At 42.7% G+C, this 25,100-nt stretch overlaps 1 protein-coding gene across 17 annotated transcripts in view; it reads left to right on the forward strand.

The window, feature by feature from the left end:
• LOC122716163 (voltage-dependent L-type calcium channel subunit beta-2) overlaps positions 1-25,100 on the forward strand; it is a 74,594-nt gene that overhangs the window by 44,973 nt on the left and 4,521 nt on the right. For 4 of the 17 annotated variants that reach the window (XR_006346973.1, XR_006346974.1, XM_043938994.1 and 1 more), the window contains 8 exons: positions 17,721-17,837; positions 19,037-19,156; positions 19,388-19,598; positions 20,681-20,769; positions 21,880-21,885; positions 21,973-22,109; positions 22,183-22,348; positions 22,430-22,799. Coding sequence is in view for 15 of the 17 variants with exons in the window: in XM_043938994.1 (XP_043794929.1) it covers positions 17,721-17,837; positions 19,037-19,156; positions 19,388-19,598; positions 20,681-20,769; positions 21,880-21,885; positions 21,973-22,109; positions 22,183-22,348; positions 22,430-22,799 (1,216 nt within the window). In the remaining 2 variants the exon portion in view is untranslated. Of the gene's footprint in view, positions 1-7,580; positions 8,961-11,075; positions 11,470-13,626; positions 14,190-17,720; positions 17,838-19,036; positions 19,157-19,387; positions 19,599-20,680; positions 20,770-21,879; positions 21,886-21,972; positions 22,110-22,182; positions 22,349-22,429; positions 22,800-23,784; positions 24,856-25,100 lie in introns of those variants that run through there. The other 13 variants (XM_043938995.1, XM_043939001.1, XM_043939004.1 and 10 more) reach the window with 12 other exon arrangements.

Consider the following 25,100-nt stretch of genomic DNA (forward strand, 5'->3'; position numbering starts at 1 on the left):
GCGTGTCATAATTAATCCTACTTAAAAAAAATGTTACATCCCGCCACAATCGTTATTACCTCTTGGAATAATTCAACGAGACAAAAAGAAGGAGAAAAAAGAAGAAAAAAAGAAAGAGGAGAAGAAAAAGATGGAGTTTTCCTGTTGAGCGGAGGGACGAAGGTTGGTACAAAAATGGTACCTCGATGAATCTCTATCCGCCTCCGTGATACCTCCGTGCACACGAATGCGCGTCCAACTCGTGGCCACGGCACACCCACGCGTGCAACTCGTGTTATACACACGAGTTTTGGGTTGGTGGTGAGGCCTCGGAGGCGGGCACGATGCTTAGAAGGCTATAAAAAGAGAAAGCTGGCCGGTATACAGAGAGAGGCATACACGCGCTCTTACACAACGGTGCGTAGACGCCGGGTGGGTGTGCAACAGGGTCGTGTAAGTGCGGCCAGTAAAACGTACGACGGGATTATCCTAACATCGTTTCTTAACTGGCCGGGTGTGCGCGCGTTCGTCGTGTTTCTCCGCCCAGAAAATAAACGGTATAATAAAATTTTTCGAAGTTTTATGAAATTGCGATAAAAGAAGAAGAAGAAGAAGAAGAAGAAGAAAAGGAAAGAAAGGAAGGAAAAAAAGGAAGTGGACGCTGGTGGACGATCCGTGATCATCATCGGGTCGTGGGCCCGCGGCGAAGAAGATTTTTATGCATTATTCGTATCCGAGTAGACGCGAGTACAGATCGTGATGGTTGTGGATCGTAAAATTCTACGAAACGGCGAAATTTCGTACAAAGTCGGCGCAATAAAAGAGTTTCCAAGGCGTCTCAGGAATTCTCTCTCCCGCCCGATTTCACGAACCCCGTCCCTTCGTTTAACGAGCCCATACCCGGCTCGCATATAATTCTCCGTCGGAAATACTAGGAACAGAAAGGATCTTACCGATCCCGGAATTTGCATAAAACTTCGAGACGATTTCTTTCAGCGTATCATCCTCGGGTGTGGGTATACCTTTTTTGAGGAATTTCTGAAAGATTGCGAAACGGACGGCTGGTTAACTGGTTCACCATGTTCGTTAATCCTCTCGATAGTTCTAGCTTGATAATGAATATTGTGTTGTAATTGTAATCTTGATTAAAAATATAATTTCATGATAGTCTGGCTTCGACGACTAGCTTAATTATTAATCTCTCTCTCTCCTTCCCCCACCTTTCTCGTTACCAACATGTACAACCCTGTCCATCGTCGCATCAACACCACGGGCACTATGTAATTGAAGAGAAGAGAAAGACGCACCGGGTCTGTGACCCACAAAATTAGGATCTTCGCGAGACACGTATAATTATTATCGTGGGTCATATTCATTGTACAGTCTCGTCTGAGGATGACAGGGATAACGAAGAACGGGCTCCGCGAGCCCGTATAATTATCCAAGCGTGGTACTATCAGGCGTGGAATATAATTGGTAATAATTTGTATTGTTCCAACGCGGCGGCCATTTAATAAATCGTCGCTCGTCTATTACTCATCTGTTCCGGGGAAAACGATTCCTCGTTCTCCTCTATCCTCTATTCTTATTCTAGAATCGACACTGTCTCGAGGTAAGTCGGCTGTCGTCCTTAATCGTTCGATTGGATCTAATTCGCCTTCATATATATATATATATATATATTCGATTCCTCGTCCCGTCGTCTTCGTTCTCGGTTCAAGGGCGAGATGTATGTATCGAGCACGACGTATTATTCGTTTCTTTTTCTCGATCGGTACAAACGGCGTAATACATAAAATTTTTCAAAGATTTTTCAAAGATGTTATCGAGAGAGAGAGAGAGAGAGAAAGAGAGAGGGAGCCGGGTTTCGGGAAAGGAACCTCTCGAAAAGGGAACTCTGTCAGGTGCTTGCCATCTGCCGTCTGTCGACTGGCCCTTCAGGGAACCAAACCTACCGCGGGGTCCCTGTTTACCGTTGCCAGCCGAAAACAGCGGAGTTTGCTGTTGTTCTTCGAACGTAGTAACTCGAGAGGATCGTGGCCCCGCGAGTAAATTGACACGGACTGAATACAATTCGAATTTCCGGGTTCTCGAAACTGCCGCCACCCGCTTCTAAATACACTCTCAATACGCTCAATGCGCACTTCGAGTTCTGCTAATATTTCGCTTTTAGACGAAATGAACGAATGGAGAATAATATTCACGGAGGGAATTTTTAAATTTCAAATAAAAAAAAAAAAAAACGGGAGTACGTTGCTACACCGAGATATAGGAGACCGTGAATTCAGGTCATCCCGGCAGCAATTTGTGGAGATTGTGTATACGTTTTACATAGAGCTGTTATATACACATATAAATATATATGGCCATACACGGGATGCTCTAAACTATATCAAACGTTCCTCTAGAACGGAACATTTTTCCACGGTGCTTGTCTCATTGACGATCATTACTCGGCGAGTATTCTATACGAGTATATTCTGTGGCAAAGTACCGTGAAAGCTTTATTGTACTCCCTTCTTCTATTTAAACTTTCGAACGGACAATTATCCATCACTTGTTTCATACGATACTTGTTCTCATACAGATGCAGATGCGCTAGAGCGTAATTCATTATTACGAATGAACAATAGAAAAAAATTCCATTCCCATACGCGTTGCAGAGAGACCACTTTGTATCTATAATTCATCGCGCTCAACAAATCTCACAAAGAGCGCTCCCCACTCTCCACTCACCTTCCAACCGATGCACGCGCGTGTCTCGACTCGCCCCGTTTGCGTCGGATCTGCAACTTTTCCTATCGCGACCGAACTCTTAAAATTTCTTCTCGACTCGACGAGGGAGCGGCGTGGGAAGGGGGTTGTTCGATCGTCTTGGCATTCGTCGTCGATCGTGATTATCGCGCTTGGAAGAAATAATTTTAGGTCCGGCGATAGCGATCGCTCGCTAATTCGCCGCAATCGAGAACAATTTACGGCTCGACCTTCGTTTATTGCCGCCGGTGCAGAGTCGCAGCTGCGATCCGTGTCACGGAATCGGGGGAATCGTGTCTCGCGTGCCTCTGGAAAAATATTCGTATTCGTATTCGTATTCGTATTCGTATTCGTATTCGGAGGAGGAGGAGGAGGAGGAGGACGGAGCTCGTGCTCCTTTTTGTTGAGCGGAGCTAAAGAATCGGTTGAAAGGTGGGTAAAGAGGGGGAGAGGAGATGGTTGGAGGACATGCACCAGGAGGAGAGATGTTAAATTGTGCACCGTTTCGCCTCGACGTGACGAGAGTTGGACGAAGCCTCGTATTCCCGGAGGCAACTGCGATTATGCAACCGAACCGCGAGTCGCGAACGAAAACAACGTGTGGGGGGTAGCCTGTGCGAAAATGAAATTTAACGTGACGCACGGCGTGGCATTCGGAGGAACTTAACCGCGTAGTAGTTGTAAATAAAAGGGGAAACGTTTTTGTTTTCCTGCGGAGGAAAACGTTGGCAATTGCCGAGGCGAATAATTATTGTCGTCGAGATGAGGGTTGATTGTTTAAAAAAATTGCGTGGGCGTGTTTGTCCCCCTCGTTATTTATTTAATAAAATTCTGGAACTCGGGGTTGGAATATTTTTTCACTCGAATTTTTAATATTTCAAGTAGGCAAATTTTTGATTTGAAATAAATCCCCTTTAAATCAGATTTTATCGGACTACTACGGAAAGATTCAATTTTCAATTGTTAAATGCGAGGTTCGCCTGGCGATGGAATGGAAGATAGATAGGAATAGGGTCCAATTGGAACGATTCGTAGAAATCGTTGGAGATCCGATGAGCAGATAACGGTGAAAAATGTCTGGCAGAAAGAAGAAGTTAGCGATTGTAATTACTATGGAAATAGCGGCGGAGTTGCCGGCAACCAGTGAATAATTAAAACGTTTCGGTAAGCGCCGCTTAAAAATGCTGTGAATTCATCCGGTCGAGAAGCAAGCAGATTTTCGGTGCCTGTACATTTAAGCATTGATTCTTCCGACACAGAGGCAGACGTTCCCGCTCGAAGACAATAACGAGAGACGATTATTCAAAGAGCCTCCGGCCTGATGACAATCCTGCTAATAGCTTTTTCAGATCTCTTTTTTTCTAGGGAAACAGAGATTTCCAACGCTTTAATATTCGTGAAATAATAACGGCAAACTCGCGACGAAAAAGAATATTAATTGCGGATTTGTGCCAGTTGATTTTCACGTTCGTTTTCGTCCATCTTATCGATTCGTTAATTCTATGCTTCATCATCTTTGTTTTCTATAATAGTTGTAACATTTATACGGAAAGTATAAATGTAAGATATTTAATAAATTCAATGTAAATTCGTGTGAATTCGTATTCAGTTTTGAGTCATCTGACGGGCTGTTCGATCTTTTATAACCCTTTATATCTTCTTTATCGAATGTCGGTAAGAGAAAATTCTACGCTTAGAAGAGATTTAAAATGTACTTGAATATACTCTAAATATGTAATAATACATATTTATATTGGAATTTAAAGAAACGAATTTTTTTTAATTTTTATATTTATCAAGTTTATGATGATAAGAATGAATATAAATTCTAAATTTATGGCTCTAAATCGTAGAGGGCACTTCAAGATCTTCTTGCACGATCGGTAATTCAGAATATGATACATAAAATTCCATAAGATGGTAGATCTAGGTTGCACTTGTCTATGGTAAAAACTTCGTACCTTTTAGTTTTGCTTAGAAGATTATACGAAGTAACTATGCCAGATTCTTTTGTGAAATAAGTAACAATATTCCATATTAATTATAATTATAATACTGAGAACGATCCAAAGTTGTTATTTCCAATTATAATTCTTTTTTTATCCCAGTTCTTGTCTCCTTCGATAATATCGCATGTGACATTGGAATGATAACGAGACTCGTGTAGCCTCTAAATTATATGACATCGAATAATACATCTATTTTATTCCACAACTATATTTTGTTCAGATCTTCTTTTCTGATTATCTCCTTCGAAAAAATCAATTTTCTTCGATCCAAATGTTATTAAAATTTCATAAATTTTCGAAATCGATAGAGAGATAACAAAAAAATGTATTGATCTTCTCGAAATTTTCTTCGAGATCAAAGCGAATGCTCTCGCGTTTAAATTTCCCATGAAATTTTATTATATTTCCAAGATATTGAAATTTTTTGACGTCGAAGTATGATGTGACTAATAGCATCCTGTCACGTAAAGGAATTTTTTCAAAGACCAGACATCCGTACAGTGCCAAAGGTGACTGGCGTCTGTTGGCACAGAAACTTGAAGGCGCCATCGCGCGATTCGCCTGCGACTACAGGATCTGACATTTAAACGAAGAAACGTTCAAGCACTCGATAAACTTCGCGTACCGAATCCGGATTTAAATAATTCAATTTCTTCGCTGTCTTTTTGACTTCCTCCAGACGTTTCGCGAAGGAGTTTCGGTAGACAGAGAGGCAAAACGTTTCGCAAAAAAAAAAAAAAACGGAGGTGGAAACCGGTTGCGCTAGACGCATTCGTTCGCTCGAAAGAGCAAGAATGAACAAAAAAATTAACGACGATTAAGAAAATCGGCGATCTCCGAGCAAGAAGACTGACCCAATTAAATCCTTGATCCTTGATCGAAAAGAATTGTACAGGGTGCATTTCCACCCCTCTTAATTTAAACGTGGATAGTTAGACAAAGAATTTTAATTTAATATCGCATTTTAAATCTTGGAAAAATATCTCCTAGTTTTATAGTTTCCACGGAATCAGTTTAAAAAGTTCTCGAAAGTTAATCTCGAAACTTTCTTCTCCGCTTTCTTTTTTTTTTACTTTTAGATCGCATTACCTATTCCAATTTGTTGCACTCCGTATTCCATTTTAACTATTACTCATTATTCCGTGTAATTTTTATTATTCACCGGTTCGGTATTCCACATTATATTTTTATCCTTTTCTTTTTCCGCCGGTCTAAAGACGATCTTTATATAAGTTGGTCGTGTCTTCGTGATCCTGACAGGATTACGAAACGAATGTCTCAAGATAGGTTAGACGGTTGACTCGAGAAATTCTTACACGAGAAACGTAGCGATCTATAAATTTCGTTGTCAGAGAGGGTGAGAGTAAAGTGGGCAATAAGTAGAATTTATAATAGAAAGGCGAAAATTGGGAAGAATAAAGCACAAGGATACACGCGAGGGTAAATAAATAAATAGATATCCCACGTCTCGATAAAAGTCAGCCGTTAATTTTCCCGAAGGCGGCCGTTGTACGTGATAATTACAAAAATATAAAATCTGGAACTCGTCATTCTGACAGTTTTAGTAGATCTAGCGTTAAGAACAACGACGTTGCAGGGATTGTTTGCCTTGGCGTGAGGCTACTTGTTCAGCCTTTTGACAAATTTTAGCGGCACGCCAGCCTTATTCAACCTTAGACACAACCCAGACCTACTTATCGATTACAATGCTCGTTTGTATCCGACGTTAGTCCCGTTCGACTCATCGAAATTGTGGTCTTCCAATAAGACGCCGTCCAACTTTTCCCAATCTTCCATCACAATCTTCTTCACGCCTCTTCATCTTTATGACATCTAACTCCTTCATACTCCGATATTTCTTTTATATCTCGTTCGTAGCGAGTTGTTGATAGACCATTGTTGACAGAACCTTAGAAGGGTCATGCGTTGCAATTTCATTTCCGTTTTCCTTTCTTCGAGAGGAACGCCTCTTTGTAAATGTTGTAAATGAAACACGGCATTCTATTCCGTGGCAAACGATGACATCGAATTTTCGTAGAAAATGTTTCGAGAAAATTATTCGCACGGGTTACAAGGAAGTAATGAATCAACAATTACGCGTTGGCCTCAAATCTTCTTCTGATCTAAATTCCATTGGTAGAAAATTCGCGATGAATCAAGTGGCCAATTCTGACAAGTCTATTCAACATCTGCATTGTGGAATCATTTATAATATTCATATACGTCATATAAAATGACCGTAACAAATTTCACATATATAAATTATGCAGTTCCGTGATATTCTTGGGCCCTCACTTCCGCTTTTGCATACCTTCACTCTGTATCTTCGTCGCGATAAAAACTACCCTCTTAACCCTCTTAATTCTACCTATTAATTCAAAATTGATGCTGATAAACAATTAAAAACACCCGCACAAAGATACCAGAATTACAGAGGACATTGATATTAATTTATCTCAACTATTTTCGATTCTTCCATTGTATAAACATCTTTCTGATCCCCGTAAAATGTCGGTGGAAAATTTCTCCGTTCCCCTCTATTTCCATAGCTGTCCAAACACCGGCGACCGTAATACCAAGCATACACACATCGGCGAATCGCGTCGATGGGTATCGCTCAAAGGCCACACGGTTGATTCACATACCGCGGTCTCGCTAGGAATCGGCGTACAGGCCGGCTGGTATTCCTCTCCCCCTTGTGTTCCTCGGTTGAACGAGGAAAATTACGACGGTTCGAGCACTCTCCGGCTGGCTGGCAGAGTTTTCGGTGTGGCGGCCACCGTTTTATTTATAGCGGAGGAGGTCGTGATGCGTTCCAAAAGCTACTCGTCGCACCAGTAGCACACGCTCGAGCGAACCGGCCTCGTCTCGTACCCAGTTTCCACCGATCAGCGTCCATTCGTCGCTGTTGATCGAGGCATCGAGATGAAAACAGAAACGAGAATTTCCAACACGCTCGCGAATCGACCAACGTGAATTCGTTCGAAAAGAAGAAGAAGAAGAAGAAGAAGAAGAAGAAGAAGAAGAAAGGAAAAAGAAATCACGTTTCTCTTCGCCTGTTCCTTCGCGTTTTTCTTCATCTCCGGTGCACACACGTGACTACGTGGCTACTTCTTCGTGAAGGGGACGCAGTGTGTAGTCGTAAAGTGTCGAGGGGAGTCGATTCTCTACGAAAATTCTCTGCGAAAGTTCGATGGTTCGGTCGGGAAAGTAGTCTAGAGTAGATAGAAACGGATGAATGAGCGTGGGATGCATTGAGCTCGTAGTGGTAGGTCCTCTTCCGTTTGTTTGGATCGTAGCGAGTGGACGCATAATATATTGCACACGACTCGAGAATAGCTTATGTGTCAATCGTGCATGACAATTGTATCGTATCGATCGATTAACGAGACAAGGAGGTTAATTAAGGAGCTTAAGTAATTGTATAGACCTTTGTCTAATTTCAATCGTAAGCTCTATATATATAATTCTATCCCATCTAATAATAAGATAATTAACACCAAAGGTAAAGAGGGAAAAATCTGTCGTAACAAAGATTGAACATGTTCTTCTATCTCCTTCCTTGTCCAAATTCTTCTTCTTTCTTTCGAATGTAAAATCTCGGGTTCAAAAGTCAAGGTTAAGGCCAAAGATTTATGCGTTCGATATACCCGAAACACGTCACGAGCCATCGCGTTCACCTTTCGGCATGAGTCCAAAGATCGGACGTTTCGCGAGCAAGCCTGTTAATCGTTCCTATCGCTACAATTATTTCTCGTTTCCGTACAGTTGACTACTTAAAAAAAAAAAGAAAAAAGAAAAAAGAAAAAAGAAAAAAGAAAGAAAAATCGGCGAGATCTTGCCGAGAACGATCCTCGATGCATCCTCCGCGATCAAAGCCAAAAACGGAGTCGTGATCCCGTGCGACAGTGTGCGAAGTGAATAAAGCGACTGACACTCGGCCAGTGATAAATGCGGTTTAGAACCAGGACCAGACGCGCCTCGTGCCGGAAGTCGATGGACTCGCGAAGCTGACGAAAGCTGATCCACGTAGGCGATCGTGTAAACGGTGCTCGTTCACCCGATTGTTCACCCTTCTCTGTTTATCCGAGCGAAGTGCAAGGTACACGCGAGTTCTCCGCTCTTTCACGGCCTTGCCGCTATACACGGGGCAAGAAAATGGCGCATTTTCGACGACCAGCCAGGCGGGAGCACTACAAACCCTTTGGAAGGAGGAAGGTAAACGAACGAGACTAACGAATCATTCTTACCTCTATTAATATCGATAATAAGATCGAACAAATTGGGGGGATGAAACGAGAAAAATCCCTCTAGATATTTGGATATAATTATCGATTCATCTTCTTTATTAGTCTAGACATTTTTATTTATTATTAATCGAAACGTCAGGGGATAAATGGAACTTTATGAAAGATGACGAGGAAGAAATCTTGTTGTCCTTCTTCCAACAGAATTAAGAAAATCTATTAATCTTAACAGATTTCAGATTCAGGTTGTTAAAATCCTATTTCAATGCTAATCAACTGTATATGACAATCAACTAAGTATATATATATATATATATAGGTTAATAAATTTAATATCGTTGCGCGAAACGAGAAAAGATTGATACGAGATCGAATAACAACGGGATGACAAAATTGTTTTCATAGGAACGACTTGTGTAACCGATCTATTCTTAAAATTGTACTTTAAATGACAGGATGCTCTAATGCCGCGTTTCTACTGAAATAGCTGCGACGTCCTTCGATGCTCGAAGAGTGTCCTCTCGGTCGCCAAGTTTGCCAAATCAGCCTTCTGCAACGCGTGTTTTGCATCATTTGCAAATTGTATACGGCTTCTCGCGCAAAACCATCGAATCTTCTCCCTGCCTATTTTCTCAACGTGTCTCTTCCACGAATACATGAGTCTTCTAAGGATGGCCTCTTCGATTCGATCGGTTTGCGGCTTACGACTCGACACGGCGAAACAGACATGCGCGTCCTGCTCCGTGTAGCAAACTCGTGCCACGCTTTGGAAACTTATCTTCCAATTACTTTCGTCTTAATTAAGAACAGATCGTTGTTCCCTTCGATTCGAAACAAACACTTTCGTCGCGAAAATTTTACGTAATAATACGATCCTCCACTTTGCACGCTTTACGAGGAAGAAAGGAGGAGCCTCTTTTTCTTTCCTTTCGTGTAATAATCATGGTGATTCCGCGAGAAAGTTTAAAAGAGGACAAGTGGCGAGAGTATATCAGCTTAACCCAGTTTATGAATCAACCTGTAACCCAGCTTGAAAGGAGAAAAAGTTCTCGTGGAAACGAGACAGTGGCGGGATTCGTTGGTAAATTGGATTCCACGACGATATTTAACACGGCCAATCCGATATGAAATCCTCCTCAAATCAATCCTGTTTGTTGGCAAAGTAGGCTCGCGATGGGTTATCAACGTCGAAAATTCAATTAATCGCCCGATTCTATACACCCCCTCCCTTCTTACCAATTCAAAATCAATATCGAACTTTCGATTTTTATCTCCTCCTCCTTTATCCTACTATCCACGTTAAATTCCAAAAATCCGAAAACTTTTATCGTTACAAGTAATCTTTAATACCCTAATTTTCTTTAATTAAAAAAAAAAAAAGAGACACTTTATATCAACGACTTCACGATTAATCATCGATAAATTCGAAAAACGAATAAACGAATAAAGATATATCCGAAAAAAATCTCGGATTCTATTCTTAAAGAGTCGAAGGAAACCTTCGCTCCTCCTAGACCCGATCCTCCTAGACGAGGTGGCAACCCAGAGTAAGGGCAAACGTTCGATTCATCCGAATGACACAGTTTCGGTCGTAGAAACGTTTGACCGCGTCGAAGACGCCTCGTGGTTCCGCGATTCGACTACGATCGCGATATACATGCGTTACCAAGCGTTACAGATCCACGACCCTCTTCCTCCACCCCCTCCAACCCCCATAGTACACACAAGCGTGTGTGTGCACACGTGTGTGTGTGTGTGTGTGTGTGTGTGTGTGTGTGTGTGTGTGTGTGTGTGTGTGTACTCGTAAGGTTTGATAGGACACGTTGCCTTCAGGGTGCAGTGGCCTGGCGTTGTCGTGCGGGTTGGTCAGGGGTGGCGAAGATCGGGAGGAGAGAGGGAGGAGGAGGAAGGGGGTTGTGGATCGATATAGTCACGGGGGTGTCGTCCGGCTTCCTCGGTGGCGCCACAGAGCGGGTGAGTCGGCAAACCCTTGGGCCGATGTATCAACTAAACCCGGCCAGGAACGCGTTCGCGGGGACGGTAGGGAAACGTAGAGAGTGTCAGTACGCGGAGATACGTCGTCCCCCATCGTCGTCGAGTCGCGCGTGTGCCTTTCGAAATCGACACTCGACCGTGTGAGTTCAGTGTTCCGAATAATGATAAAGGGGGAAAAAAAATAATAAAAAATAAAAAAATAAAAAATTAAAATAAAAAAAGATAAGAAATAAATAAGTAGGAAAAAAATTTTGAAAAATAAAGAATAATTATTCCAATGATCGAGACGTTGCATCGAAGGATCGAGGTGGCTCGAAGATAGACGTGGATTTTTTTTTTTTTTTTTTACATTATCTGTGTCGGGAACACGCGTCGTGCCGGAAGGCTCGGCGTACCACGCACGCGACCCAGGCCACTTTTTGACGTTTCCAAGCTGTTGATATTTGTTTTCCTTATCTACTTCCGCGCGAGACGATCTAACGCAGGTACATTCATCATATCGTTGATTAGAAGAAGACGTTAAACGAACAAAATTCGGTTAGAAAAGAGAGAGAGAGAGAGAGAGAGAGAGAGAGAGAGAGAGAGAGAGAGAGAGAGAGAGAGAGAAATAGGCCACGAGCGCAGGCAGCTTTTCCTTTTTTCTTTTTTTTTTCTCGATAGATGTTGATAACGCGACTGAGTCTGAGTCGATCGAATGAACGTGAACTCGCCACTCGACGATGTCGTTGACCCGCTTCCGAGAGCGTCCTCCTCCGCTTTTACAGGCCCTCTGATTTGTCAGTTTCCCGTTAAACTCCTGAATGTAGGCAACCGGTCAAGTGTATCCATCGAGACGAAGGAACGTCTACGCTCTCGGACAACCCCGTTCTCCATTTTTCTCCTCGCATTTCTCCTTACATTTCCTTTTCTTTTCTTTCCTTCTTTTTTTTTTTTTTACTTTCTTTAGCTTTCCTCTCGCTCGTGTTTATCGCGGATGAAATCTTGGGACGCAAATTACTTCGCGTTCGGGGGAAGACAAAAAGGGTGCGCGGTTAAGGATAAGGAGAGCCTATTATTCTTCAAAGGACACTGGCATTGTTCGCGGGACGGAGGAACTCGTTTCTTCTCACCCTCTGCCCACGCGGATCTTCTTAACGCCTCGAGTAATAATTGCAGGATAATTGTCGGTGGTTCCGTTTATCGCGGAATGATGAATTCGTCGTCGTGAATTTCCCGTCGAATAATCGTCCACTGTTTACAAAAGGATAGCGCACTCCAACGACACACATAGTTGCAAAGAGGTCAACGGAATCGATTGCCCTCTTCCCTTGCCTCCGACAATTCCAAACAGAATTTCTTTCTTTCTCTTTCGATGGAAAGAATTATCGCGTTTTTTAATCAATGCACAGTTGGATACCACATACTAATAATAACGAATTAATTAATTATTAATTAATTATTTCACAGCGATCAAACGAATCGCAAAGAAAGTTCTCTAACAGTTTCGTTTCTAAAGAATGTTTTTTCCCTTTAATATAATCTAATTTTTATTTTCTCTTCTCCACTTCTATCCACGAGACGTTGTAACTATCGTACGAGAGGAATTTGCGTGTTCCATCCATCCTATCGTAAAACTGGAATCCTCTTAACGATCCTCTGATCGTGGCCGCATGTATAATCGAAGCCTTACCAGCTTGATCTCTCGATCCTCGACTATTAACCGTGTTACGGGGTCGATCCGCGGGGTGACACATAATCAGAACTTTGCACATCTTTAAATTACATAACCATCGTTCGAGCGATATTTTAATCTTGTTCATAATAAATCCTCGTGGACGTTGAAAATTCGATTTCGATACTCGATGGAAATGTCGGTTTTAAACCGATTTTTTTCAAGCCACGAGATAAAAAGCTTGAAGATAGATATAGATGTATAGGCGGTTATACGTGATCAGACTTCGGGGCCGATCTCAAATAGAGCGTATCGAAGATGTTGTAGGGAGGTTCAGGGACAACGGCGTAGATCCACCTGGTCGTTACTTTAATTGCTACGATGTAATTAACGGTGGTGGAAGTCGTCGTTAGTCGAGGTCGAAGTCGTGTACGGACCAAGACGTTGCTCACCCTTTCTCGTTAAGATCCTCGAGAGCAATTATATCAGCATATTTCGTGGCAGCGACGAAACGAGCGCCAGTCTGGCACCGAGAAAAGGGATGTAAATCCATATTGGACGATCCGTCGTCGGATGGATCGGTGCGAGAGAGGCAGACGGGGTCAGAGTTGGAGGTGATTGTAACTCTTCTTGATCGTTTTCGAGTTTTCGATTAACGTTCTTCGTGTCGGAGAATGAGAGTTCCGTTCCGGACGAATCTGAAGAATGAATTGGAGGAAGAAGGAATACTCTTTGGATCGAAAAGATTCGAGAAACGAGATTTTGGCAATATTTTAAAATATCGTTGCTATCAACGAACGATTCGAATCGAAGAAAAAAATTTACGTCATTAAATTACGCGAAAAGAAAAGAAACTTTCTTTATCCATCGAGGCATAATCACGATTCGACGAGTCTCGAGCCACTCGATCCAACCTGCGTTTGCCTGCGTTCGTGCTTCGTCCCATTTCCAAGCCCCATTTTCCCCTCTCACGGAACGATCCTCTTGGCAGCAGCGTGCTCGAGGGTGCACACGAGGAGGGTATCGTGGAAGAGTGAGCTCGCCTCGCGCAGGAACCCGCGATGCACGCGAAAGTCCAAGCACCAGGTGGCCGAGGCGCGATGAACCCCGACGTGTGCCGCGAGTAGAACGCGTGGCGTTTGGATGGCTTGCAAACGGAAGCGGAAAAAGTCGTGGAGGAACGCCTGAGGGAAGCCGCGGAGTGACACTCGCGCCGGCCAGCATGGCGTAGCGGCGCCGCGCGTAACTTCTTCCAAGCAAGGTGTGCTTCGGTCAGAGGTTCAGTTTGGTGAAAAGCGACCGACCGAGGGCGGAGGAGAGAAAGACGCAATGCGGTAGCGTGTGAATAGCGAGAGTTTAGCGGATCAACGCGTGGTTGGCGGAGAGTGAGTTTACCACAGGGAGAACGAAACTGGGCCATAATACTTGGAGTCGAAGGGCCCGGAAGTGGGTGAAAGCCACTCGAACAACCGGCCCCGGCGACGACGGCCCTGCCTTCCGGCGATGATCGGATACAATCAACACAATTCCGGCTACAACAAGCTATTCACGCAGGTATTCACCACCAGGGAAATGTGTTTCCGATAATCTTTTGTGTTGTGTTCAGGAAGGATACTTTAGAGTTTCATTTTCGATCGTTGAAAATTTAATTTTTTTTAGCGGAAGATAGCTTTGCAGAATTTATACACTCTTCTTGGTACTTTGATTTTCGGGGAGGAAATATTTGGGAATCTTTGAAAATTTCGTTTTACTTCTGTTTGTATTAATTTTTCGTTAATTTTCGTTAAAGGGATTGGAAGAAATTCAAATGAATTCGTTCGTTTAATTCGGATTAAATTGAAGATTGCACGAACGTTGTATTATTCTCGCGATAATTTGATGATAGGACGATCATCTTCTCTTTATATTCCTCGAAGAAGAACGATCTTTTTTTTAATTCCTAATTTACCTACTTTACTTCGTTGTTTTTTTTTTTTTTATTACATGTGATGCAAATACAGATAAGATTACAAGAGGATAATGGTTGTAACGGAAGGGGGGCAGATTTCAGATATAGGGTGTCAATGAATTGGCCTCCTTAGTAAATTACACAAAGTAAATTAGTTGCAGGGGATGAACGTGGCGCCTACCAGGCGGCGTCTTCATCAATTTTCTCCGTTTTATAAAGGGTTTTCCACTGCGTGCGATGCGTCGCAGAAGTTTTACATTAATCAGCCTGGCGTGAAATAAAAGCGGCCAGCCGTGCCATCGTTGCACAGCCTCGATCCTTTACGTTGCAATCTAAATCGATCCGGTTTACATTTTGAGCGTGAAACCGAGCGTTCCCATGGTATGCTCCATTGCTCCTCCACGTCCTATTCACAGACATTCTATCTTTTTTACACTTTTACCCGTGTCCAGATTTTATTTTTTTTCTCTTTCTTTCTTTTTTTTTTTCACTCCGTTTATTTACTTGTTACTCCGCCACTCTTCCGGTGAACTTTATCATTTATCTATTCTCACTTCTCACTTCTTCTCGCTTATTCATCGTTAAAATTGCGTTATTCCACTCTCCACTTTTTTCGCTCGTCCATATTATCGGTTTATTGTCACCTTTCATTATCAATTCTGTATTAATTATAAGAGAGCTTCACTCGACCTCGATCTTTCGTTTCGCTTCGATTTTATTATTATTATTATTATTATTATTATTTTATTTTTTTTCGACGAACGAACCACTTGTCACCATTATCATTATTTCATTTTTCAATTCACGTTAACTGTACTAGGGTAGAAAAATTTCCTAATGTAATACCCTATATTTCTTCTCTGTGTTATCCAATCATACAAAATTCCTCGTCTAAAAATTCGCAATACGATTGTTCGAAAGAATTCCCGTCCCCGTGATCCCCAAGAGGGTCGAAGAAGGTCGTGGTGGCACGCATAGACGAGTTTATACAGTCACGTACGGGAAACAGGTAGAGAGAAAGAGAGAGAGAGAAAGGAAGAGAGAGACGATTAAGTAAAGGCCGTTGGCATGGTTACAAGCCCCGAACGAATGAATTCATCGTCCCGACAGAGAGAGAGAGAGAGAGAGAGAGAGAGAGAGAGAGAGAGAGAGAGAGAGAGAGAGAGAGAGAGAGAGAAGGAAAAAAAATTCATTTTTAAGGGTGAGAAAATGGAGAAGTAGCAACGAATCGTTTCGTATACACCTCTTTGTACAACACCAGACGAATGCAACACCGTCGAAATGCAAATTCTGGCCGTCCAAGTGGCGCGACACACACACATATACACACACCCGAGCATCCTTTGCATTTAATTAAGTATCTAATTACAGGTAAAAGCTTTGACTTTGAAAAGTGGATCAATACATCAATGTCGCTCGTAACTCGGGATCGATAAAACTGTTAGAAATTGCGTCTCTCTCTCTCTCTCTCTCTCTTTCTCTCAGTCTCGATTCGCCCAACGAAGAGAGAATTTCAACGTGTCTCGTTTTCTACTTTCCCGTCGCTACGAACGCCACTGCATCGACACCATCGTCTTCCATCGGGGATCGGGACGCGATCGATCCAATCAATTCCTCGCACGGTGAATTAATCGAGCATCCTTTTTTGACGAGGCCTCACGCATTGTCGCCAACCGTGGTTGCGATTAACCGTGTAACGTTCTCCTGAATCGTTTGCCAGGACGTTTCGCGTGGTGACGCAACGAATTGCGGCGTAGTATCGTATATAGATAGAATCCTAATTTTTGTCGTCGATAATTCTCGGTCGTCGTCGTCGTTTGCCCAATCGTCGCAACGATTATTCGCTCGAAATTGCGCTCAACGGGCCACGGTGAATTATTATTAACGTGTCATAAATTTCGCGACGCCTAATTTTGGGGATACGCTACATCGAGATTCGAAAACGTGGAGACTGTAGTTCGATGGAAATGATGGGAAATCGAGAGGGGAGGAAAGAAAAAAGGAGAGCATTCGAATCCGTCCCGAATCCCCCGGATTGACGGATCTCTACTCTTCTCGAGGAGATTCTTGGCAGGCAAGAATCGCGTCTTCGACGGCGCGTAATATTTCGAAAGAGGATACAAGAAATATCGAGGATACGACAATTTGAAACTCGTATCATCATCGTCGTCGCATCGTATTTAATCCTATTATTCCAAATAATAGAGACAAAAAGATTCTTCGAAAAAAATGTATCGTCCGATCGAATACGATCCACATCCGTGTCCCCGTTGCTCACTCACTTGCTCGCTATTTATTTCGCTGGAGATGATCGATTTTTTTCCGAATCGTAATCGCGCGCGCGATACGAATTTAAGCGATGCGCGAAATTGGAACGAATCGGAGATTAAAGTAATCATCAGATTGAATTTCGAAACGAGCGCGTTCAAAATTCGTATTTATTATTTGCAGGGAAAACGATTTCGAACCGACAAACCATCGCAAACTAGCGCGTTAAGATGTTTGCAAAGAGGTAGCCTCTTCAGAGGGAGGACAGTCGCTTCAGAACAGGCGAAACTTTTTTGAGCTAATGGTCCCCGACACTCAAAACCCTTGAGTACTTCTCCAAGGTTTCCGTGATGGGCAAAATATCACGGCTCCTTGCAATTCTCAGGAACACAATTCTCGGGAGCTTGATGAAAAATCTCACTCAGAATCGTACTCGCCAACGTTTGGATCGTCGAGTAACAAAGAAACGAAATTCGCCACTTTGAAATTCTCGCTTGTGAAATTATCTCCAATTTCCATTTAAATTTCACGAATCGTTATATAACGATATAACACGTGGAAAATATTATTCATCCAAGAATTCGTTTCGTTCACCTCAACTCTAATTTTCAATGATAAATAACGGAAAATAATGTCGATAAAATAAAATTGGAATGGAAAGGACGGGAAAAGAATTCACGAGTGTTACGTTTTCTTCCAAGAAGAAAAGATCAAAAACGTATCATTAGGAGAGATATCGAAAAGGAGAGATATCGATTACGTTATATCGATCGAACTCGAAACGATTCGATTCGATAACGATCCGAATAAACGCAACAATGCGAGCCGCTTGGAGGCGCAATTTAAACGAGTTTGTTTTGTATTTTCAGGGCTCGGCAGACTCGAACTACTCACAGCCGAGCTCGGATCTCTCGCTGGACGAGGAGAAAGAGAGCTTGCGTCGTGAGAAGGAGAGGCAGGCCCTCAATCAACTTGAAAAAGCCAGGGTAAGTCATTGATCTTTCGCATGTTCTAGTTTCACATCTCACTCTCTCTCTCTCTCTCTCTCTCTATCCCTCACTTTCTCCTTTCTTCTCTCTCCACCCCCGAGTTTGTTTTTCCACAAGCCTTTCGTAAATCGTTTCGTATCGATCGAACAACTTTCCATCGTCATCGTCTATCGTGTTCCTTCTCTCTGTCCCCAAGGAATGAGAAGCGTGTCAATGAATAAGCGCGCCAGACTAATGAGATTTCATCGTGGAGGACGAAATCGAATTAACGCGTGATCCTTTGTTTTTCGACAATGGATGCAGATGCATTATATCGCCATCCGTGATATTATTGCCCTCTAATTATAGATCCTCCCTCCCTTTCATGACAGATCGTGTCAGAAGTCGGCAATTATCCGACCGTTGTTTCGAAGCTTCCGTGGCATCGTTCTCTTCTTTCTTGGCTCCGTGTTACGTGCACGATTGGCCAATACTCTCGCACCTCTGTGTCGACGAACTCTTGGGTTAGGCTGTTGATTTATGACATTTCAAACCGAAAGGGGAGCTGAGAGATCGGAGAAGACTATTCAAACGTTCGAATTTTCGAATTCTCGTTCGTATTCCAAGCAATCCAAATTTTCCAACGTTTCCAATTCTCTAGAAATAAATTAACATTCCGAATCGATCCTTTTATTCGTACTCTTCGGTATCTTTGCGTCGGTGTTAATTTTCGAGGAAACGAACGTAGCGGTGCGAATTGAATTATGAAGAATACGCCATCGAAACGTATTACACATCACCGATCGGTCGAATTCCAACGAGCAATAAACGAATATCGATTAACTAAGCCACGACCTTCGAGGCGCATCGCGACAACCCTATCGGTTTATTACGCTTTTATTCCTCGTCAGCTTGTCACGTGGTACGTTGACAATGTACCGATCATCCATGATCTGATCGGCATTTACGCTCAAATTGCAGTTGCACGGAGTATCGCCACGGTATAATGGATTATGCGACGTGACCCAATAAGAGAAAAAATCGATAATGCCAACGATAAAACTATCTTTCTCACCCTAAACTCTACCGTCTATACTCCTCGAAGAACAATTTTTTTTACACACACCGTCCTTTCAATCCGTCCCATTCTTTCAATCTGAAAAAAAAAAATTGCAAAATCACTCCCAATAATAGGATAATTTTTGTAAATTGTTCAGACGAAACCGGTAGCGTTTGCAGTGCGGACCAATGTGAGCTATGACGGATCCGTCGACGATGATTCGCCGGTCCATGGCTCGGCTGTCAGCTTCGAGGTTCGCGACTTCCTGCACATCAAGGTACGTTTTCCTGTTTTCCTATTTTCTTCTCGGTGATTTGCATCAATCTTCTATAAAAGATATAATAAAAATTATTGTTAGTAAAATATTCCAATATTTTAGAAATTCAAAAATCCTCGATAACGATTTACAAAATTCTAATTAATGCAATATAATCTTATATAATTAATAATAAAAATCTAAAGATCTGACGAGCGAGGAAAGTAATCTTACGTACGAAACTGCGTACAGGAGAAGTACGACAACAACTGGTGGATAGGCAGGCTGGTGAAAGAGAACTCGGACGTCGGTTTCATCCCATCCCCGGTGAAGTTGGAGGCCCTGAGGCAGCAGGCGAGCGCTGCACGTGGTACAAAGGGTCTCTACTCGGCGCGTGGAGGGTCTTCAGGGAACCTTGGCGAGAGTGGTATGCCCTCACGTGGTTCCACACCACCTACACCAGGTATCCTAGCACGTCCTTCTTTCTTTCCGCCCCTCGAAAACCACCGGTGTACCTGTACGGGAATTCTCTTCGACCGATCGATGATCCGACAGTGAAAACAGACGACGGAGAGGGAGAGATCCTCGGTCGTGCAAAGATATGCAAAACGAGAAAAAAAAAAAAAAAAAAACAGCGAGAGGAAAGAGAAAAGAGAAAAAGTGAAAAACATAAGAGAGACCGAGAATAAAAAAGAAAAGAAAATGACGGGGAAAGAAAGATACGAATATTAAAAAAAAAAATCTCCCGAAAGAGTTGGCCCTAAGTATCTGAACAAATACAAATACACTCTATTAGTTTTCGTTTCTTTCCACACGCATCTCTGTCGCGAGCTTCTTTCTTACCTTTCACCATTCTTCTTTGCTCGTTTTTCCCTTTCTTTCTTTTTTTTTTTTTTTTTTNNNTTTTTTTTTTTTTTTTTTTTTTTTTTTTTTTTTTAGTTATCGAGGTGGATCCTCGACTAGAAATGATCGAGTTTTGCGAATTAGATTATAGGAAGTTTTGACTCGCGTTGCGTTGATCATTGAAAACTTTGATAAGATGCTAGCTGAATCCTGACTTTCTTCTTTTCTTATAAGAATTATTGACAAATCTTTGGGAAACATTTTATAAAAATTGATCGGCAATCCGTTAGTGATCAATGATCCACGCAGCACCCACAAGTCAACGATCACACGCTTGACATTAGTGGCAGTGTTCGCTCCACCTCACAATTCAGTCAGATTCGAACGAAAATCGATCCAACCCATCGGCAATCACCGCTCTCTACACGAGCTCTATACTCTCCACCATATGTACATTATTACTATTCTCAGCTGTAAATGAACTCTCATTATTAGTCGCTTTCCACGATCTCTCCGAGCATATCAATCGAGAGCATATATTCGAATTAATTAGAATCCTTAGGTTCTTAGTACGCAATTCAACCGCTTCTCACATAACATAATTTTCCTTGAGAGAAAGAGGGACATTTAACGATGCACGATAACGACCAAGGATGCAATCGTTTCCACGATTAATTCGAGCGATTCTTTCTTTCTCGACAGGTGACGACAGCGACAGCGTGCGGGGCGGTAAGGCAACGTTGACCACACCACCGGCCAAGGAGAAAAGGAAGAACTTCTTCAAGAAGCCGGTAAACGATTTCGACAGTCGAATCGCGATGTCTGTGACCACTCCTTTTTTTCTTTATTTTTTATTTTTTTTTATGTGTACACACATACACTCGACATCGTGATCGATTCCCATTTGGATATCTAGTATACGATAATCATCGAAAGTGCCATACTAGATCTCAAGTCTCGTCCAACGTTTTCACGAAACGTTCGTCCTTCGATAGACCAACAAGTATAATAATTGGACGAATACCGATCAAAATTTTTCGTCGATTTGGCAAAGATTTGGTCGTGTGCGATGTGATAAAACTTGATGACGTGGACGAGGCTTACGTGTCTAAATTTATCTGTCGGTGCTAGAAAATATCGTGGACCACGCGAGGACTAGCAGATTTATTTCTGTGAGTATGCGACTGTGTGTATGATACTGCGAAACCTCTCTCTCTCTCTCTCTCTCTCTTTGTGCATCCGTTGTGATATTCGTCGAACGAGGAAGAAGAAGAGGAAAGTAAGAAAGGACAGAGATCGTAACATCATCGAGCATTCAGACTCGCGCGTACAACTCTCAGCAGAAGAGTTTATCTAATAATTTCCACCATCAGTTTCCACGCGTTTATCAGCTGGCTGCTCCGTGAACACGATAAATGTTCCTCTTTATTCAAGTGTGATCGATGTGAGTAAAGATTTCTAGCATCGATCGGATAATATCGAGTGTAATATCAATCTTTTTTTTTTTTTTTTTTTTACCATCGTTGGAAAGACGACGACGATCTCGTCCATGACGATTCGATAACGAGAGAAAACACAATTTACATTTGCGTTGAAAATGATTCGTCAATGAGGAGAATGTAGATAGAATTAGCTTTTTAGATTACGATTACTTTAGTACGCAGGAGATCGTTGATAGCTTAGGTATGATCGGTAGTTTATCGAACACACTGCTTGGCCAAAGTGCCTTTGGATAACGATGACGATGACGATAATGATGATGATGATGATGATGATGATGATGATGAATATGAGAAGAGGAAAGGTCTTTGGCCGTGCAGGAGGATAGGTCGTATGTCTCGTATCGACATGGCCATTAACTGTTTTCAATGTTTTCAATGTTGCATTCCGTGCTCACGAAGTCCTACGTAAGTGAGAGACTATCTTGGGGCTGATCCTGGCGTGCAGGACCTCCTCTCGATCGGTCTGCGCTCATTCCCCCGTCACGATTTCAGGAAACGACCACACCTTACGACGTTGTACCATCCATGAGGCCTGTCGTGCTGGTCGGTCCATCGTTGAAGGGTTATCAGGTCACGGATATGATGCAGAAGGCGTTGTTCGATTACTTGAAGCACAGGTTCCGAGGCAGGTACGTACATCTTCCTTCCTTCTTTCCACCATTACAAGAGTAAAATCGTTTCTAATCGTCCACGCATTTTCAGAATAATTATCACTAGGGTAATGGCGGACATTTCATTGGCAAAGAGATCGTTACTCAACAATCCAACGAAACGAGCGATCATGGAACGATCCACGAGCAGGAGCAGCTGTTTGGCCGAGGTTCAGGCCGAGATCGAGAGGATTTTCGAGCTCGCCAGAACCCTTCAGGTACGCTTTTTCAACCCCTTCCATCTCACTCCCTGGAAAGAGAAAGTAATCACCCTCTTGAAACAATTCCCTATCATCCAGTTGGTAGTGTTGGACTGCGACACGATCAATCACCCGTCTCAATTGGCGAAGACCAGTCTGGCGCCGACGATCGTCTACCTGAAGATCTCCTCGCCCAAAGTGCTCCAGAGGTTGATCAAGTCGCGGGGGAAGTCGCAGATCAGACACCTGAACGTGCAGATGGTGGCCGCCGAGAAGCTGGCCCAGTGCCCGCCCGAGATGTTCGACGTGATCCTGGACGAGAATCAGTTGGAGGAGGCTTGCGAGCACGTGGCAGAGTACCTGGAAGCATATTGGAGGGCCACGCATCCCCAAGTGATCCCGGCCGTCCCACGTCCTATTCCTGCACCGGATGCACCGGTCGACGTGCTCACACCCCGCGTCACATCAGGTACCACGTTCATCTCGACGCGATTGTGCTCGATTATGGTCGTATACGTTATCGTCGGGGATCGTATACATTATCTCGTAGCCTTGGGGTGACGAACTGGCCGCCTACCTCCTTACTTTCTCCCTCCAAAGCCCCATCATCGTCTTGACAATTCGATTTTTATACTTTTTGTTGTTGTTCGTCAATTTTTCGTTAATTTGTGGTTCAAATTTTTATTTTTGGGGCCGTAGGGAGGCTGTAGGGAGGCTGTTATCCTCGATCGATGCCGAGGGCAGTAAAGGCAGTAGAATTAAAGGAGAATGGAGAAGACTCGAGTCTTTAGATTCTACTGGGCTTGTCGTATTGCCTGTTTGTCCGCTTCGTACAATACTGTTGTAAAATATGAAAACTGTTGTAAAAATGAAATTCTAGTTTCGTCATTTTGAACGTCGCTTCTCGATTCTCATTTTTCGATCGAAGATGATAGACAAGTTGGATGACATTCTTGGCCCGTGAGAAGAATCGTTCGAGTTCGTCGCCTCCCCCGAATTCGTAGCCGAATGTTTCCAAGTACAAATATTCTACGTGAGTTTCATTATCGCGGAGAATGGTCCGGTTAGGGTTGATATCGATCATCAGGTGGTAGAGTATTTGTATTTAAAATCGATTCACACGTCTCGATAATTGATTTCATTTTTTCAAAGGAAGATATATTGCGTGTTACGTATCGATCTCGATTCGACATACGAATTGACGAAAAGAATAAATCCAGATGTCCTATACTATATGTATCATCATATCGTGTGATTCAACGATACGAGTTATCTATAATCGCGACATATCATCATCTCATTATTCTCGTCCACCACCACTTTAAATCCTACCGATACCATCCTAACCCCTTCTAGCCCTGGATGGCTAGGTCGAGGTTTCTAGCTCACTTGAAAACTCTAACGAGCCCCAATTCCGTCAACTAACACTCGACACTTTCTTCTTGCCTCTTCAGGTGGCCATCATGAGAGTTACTACGGCCACGAGCCAAGAGGTAACCCAACCTTTTCCTCGAGCGCAACATTGTACACCCGCGTTCCTTCTTCTTTCTTTTTTTTTTTTTTTTTCTTGTCTTTTCTACGAGTTCAACTGTCGCGCAGCCTGTGTTCCGTTACTCGCTTAAGAAAAAGGTAGAAAAGAAAAAAGATAAAAATGGAAAAGAAAGGAAAATCGAGGTGAAGTTATTTTCGAAACGTCTGTATAGGAAATTCTTTTGAAAAAGAAAAGAAAAAGAAAAACACGCGTCCTTCCCGTTTTCTCGACGTTTCTCGACGATCCTTCGATCCTCGAGAATGAAACACTGGCGACATTCGAAGCTAGTAATGAAACACGTCTGTAGTGTAACTTGTATCATTAGCTGCACGTAGTCGTTTGCATGGATTCGTGTTAGAATGTAGAATTATTCTTATTGGGAAGACTGCTAGTCGCTGGACGCAACCTGTACTCGAAGCCTTGTAAATTATTACGATACTTTCGATGTTACGCTGCACGTATTTCTTACTCTCTTACTGTGCACGCTACAGCGTTTGAATGACGCGCGAGAAATTATGTCTCTCGTTCTCGTTGTAAATACCCTGCTCTCTATCTCTTTTTTTTTTCTCTCTCTCTCTTTTCTTTCTTCTATTTTAAATCAGCGCTGTTCGAAAAAGAAAAAAAGTGGCAATTTTTCAATATCATCTTTCTAAAAGAAACATTAACATTAAAACGTTGATCACAACGTTTGACGAACAACGCTGGTTTGAATAGGGATATTTCCATACTCAGCACGATGATGACAGACAGACAAGGAGAAGAAACTAGCAGTCTTTGAACGAAACTTTGAGGAAGGAAAATGAAAGATATCACGGTGAAAGAAAATACGTTTCGCACGCAAGACACCTTTTACTATTGAATTTTTTTTCAGCGATGATATATGGATCGGGAAACTTGTACCAACCACTGCAAGACAATGGCGCGTTCGTTCTCGTTAGTTTCAATCATGTTTTCATCTTGTTTTCTTTTCTTCATTCTTCTCTCTTTCCTTATGCGCTCTATCAAAGATACGATCATCCCTTCTAAGACGATCTCTCTCTCTCTCTCTCTCTCTCTTTCTCTTTTACTTNCTCTCTCTCTCTCTCTCTCTCTCTCTCTCTCTCTCTCTCTCTCTCTCTCTCGCCACGTTCACCCTCATTTCCACGATCGTTTATTATATTCTAGTTGTGCAGCTTACCTCGTGCACGCTGCGCTCTGTCTACTATCCCGACACGAGTGGATTTACCCGTGACATCTGTT

This window comes from Apis laboriosa, unplaced genomic scaffold, assembly GCF_014066325.1.
Source record: "Apis laboriosa isolate Shangri-la unplaced genomic scaffold, ASM1406632v1 scaffold42_cov153, whole genome shotgun sequence".
NCBI classification, from domain to species: Eukaryota; Metazoa; Arthropoda; class Insecta; order Hymenoptera; family Apidae; genus Apis; species Apis laboriosa.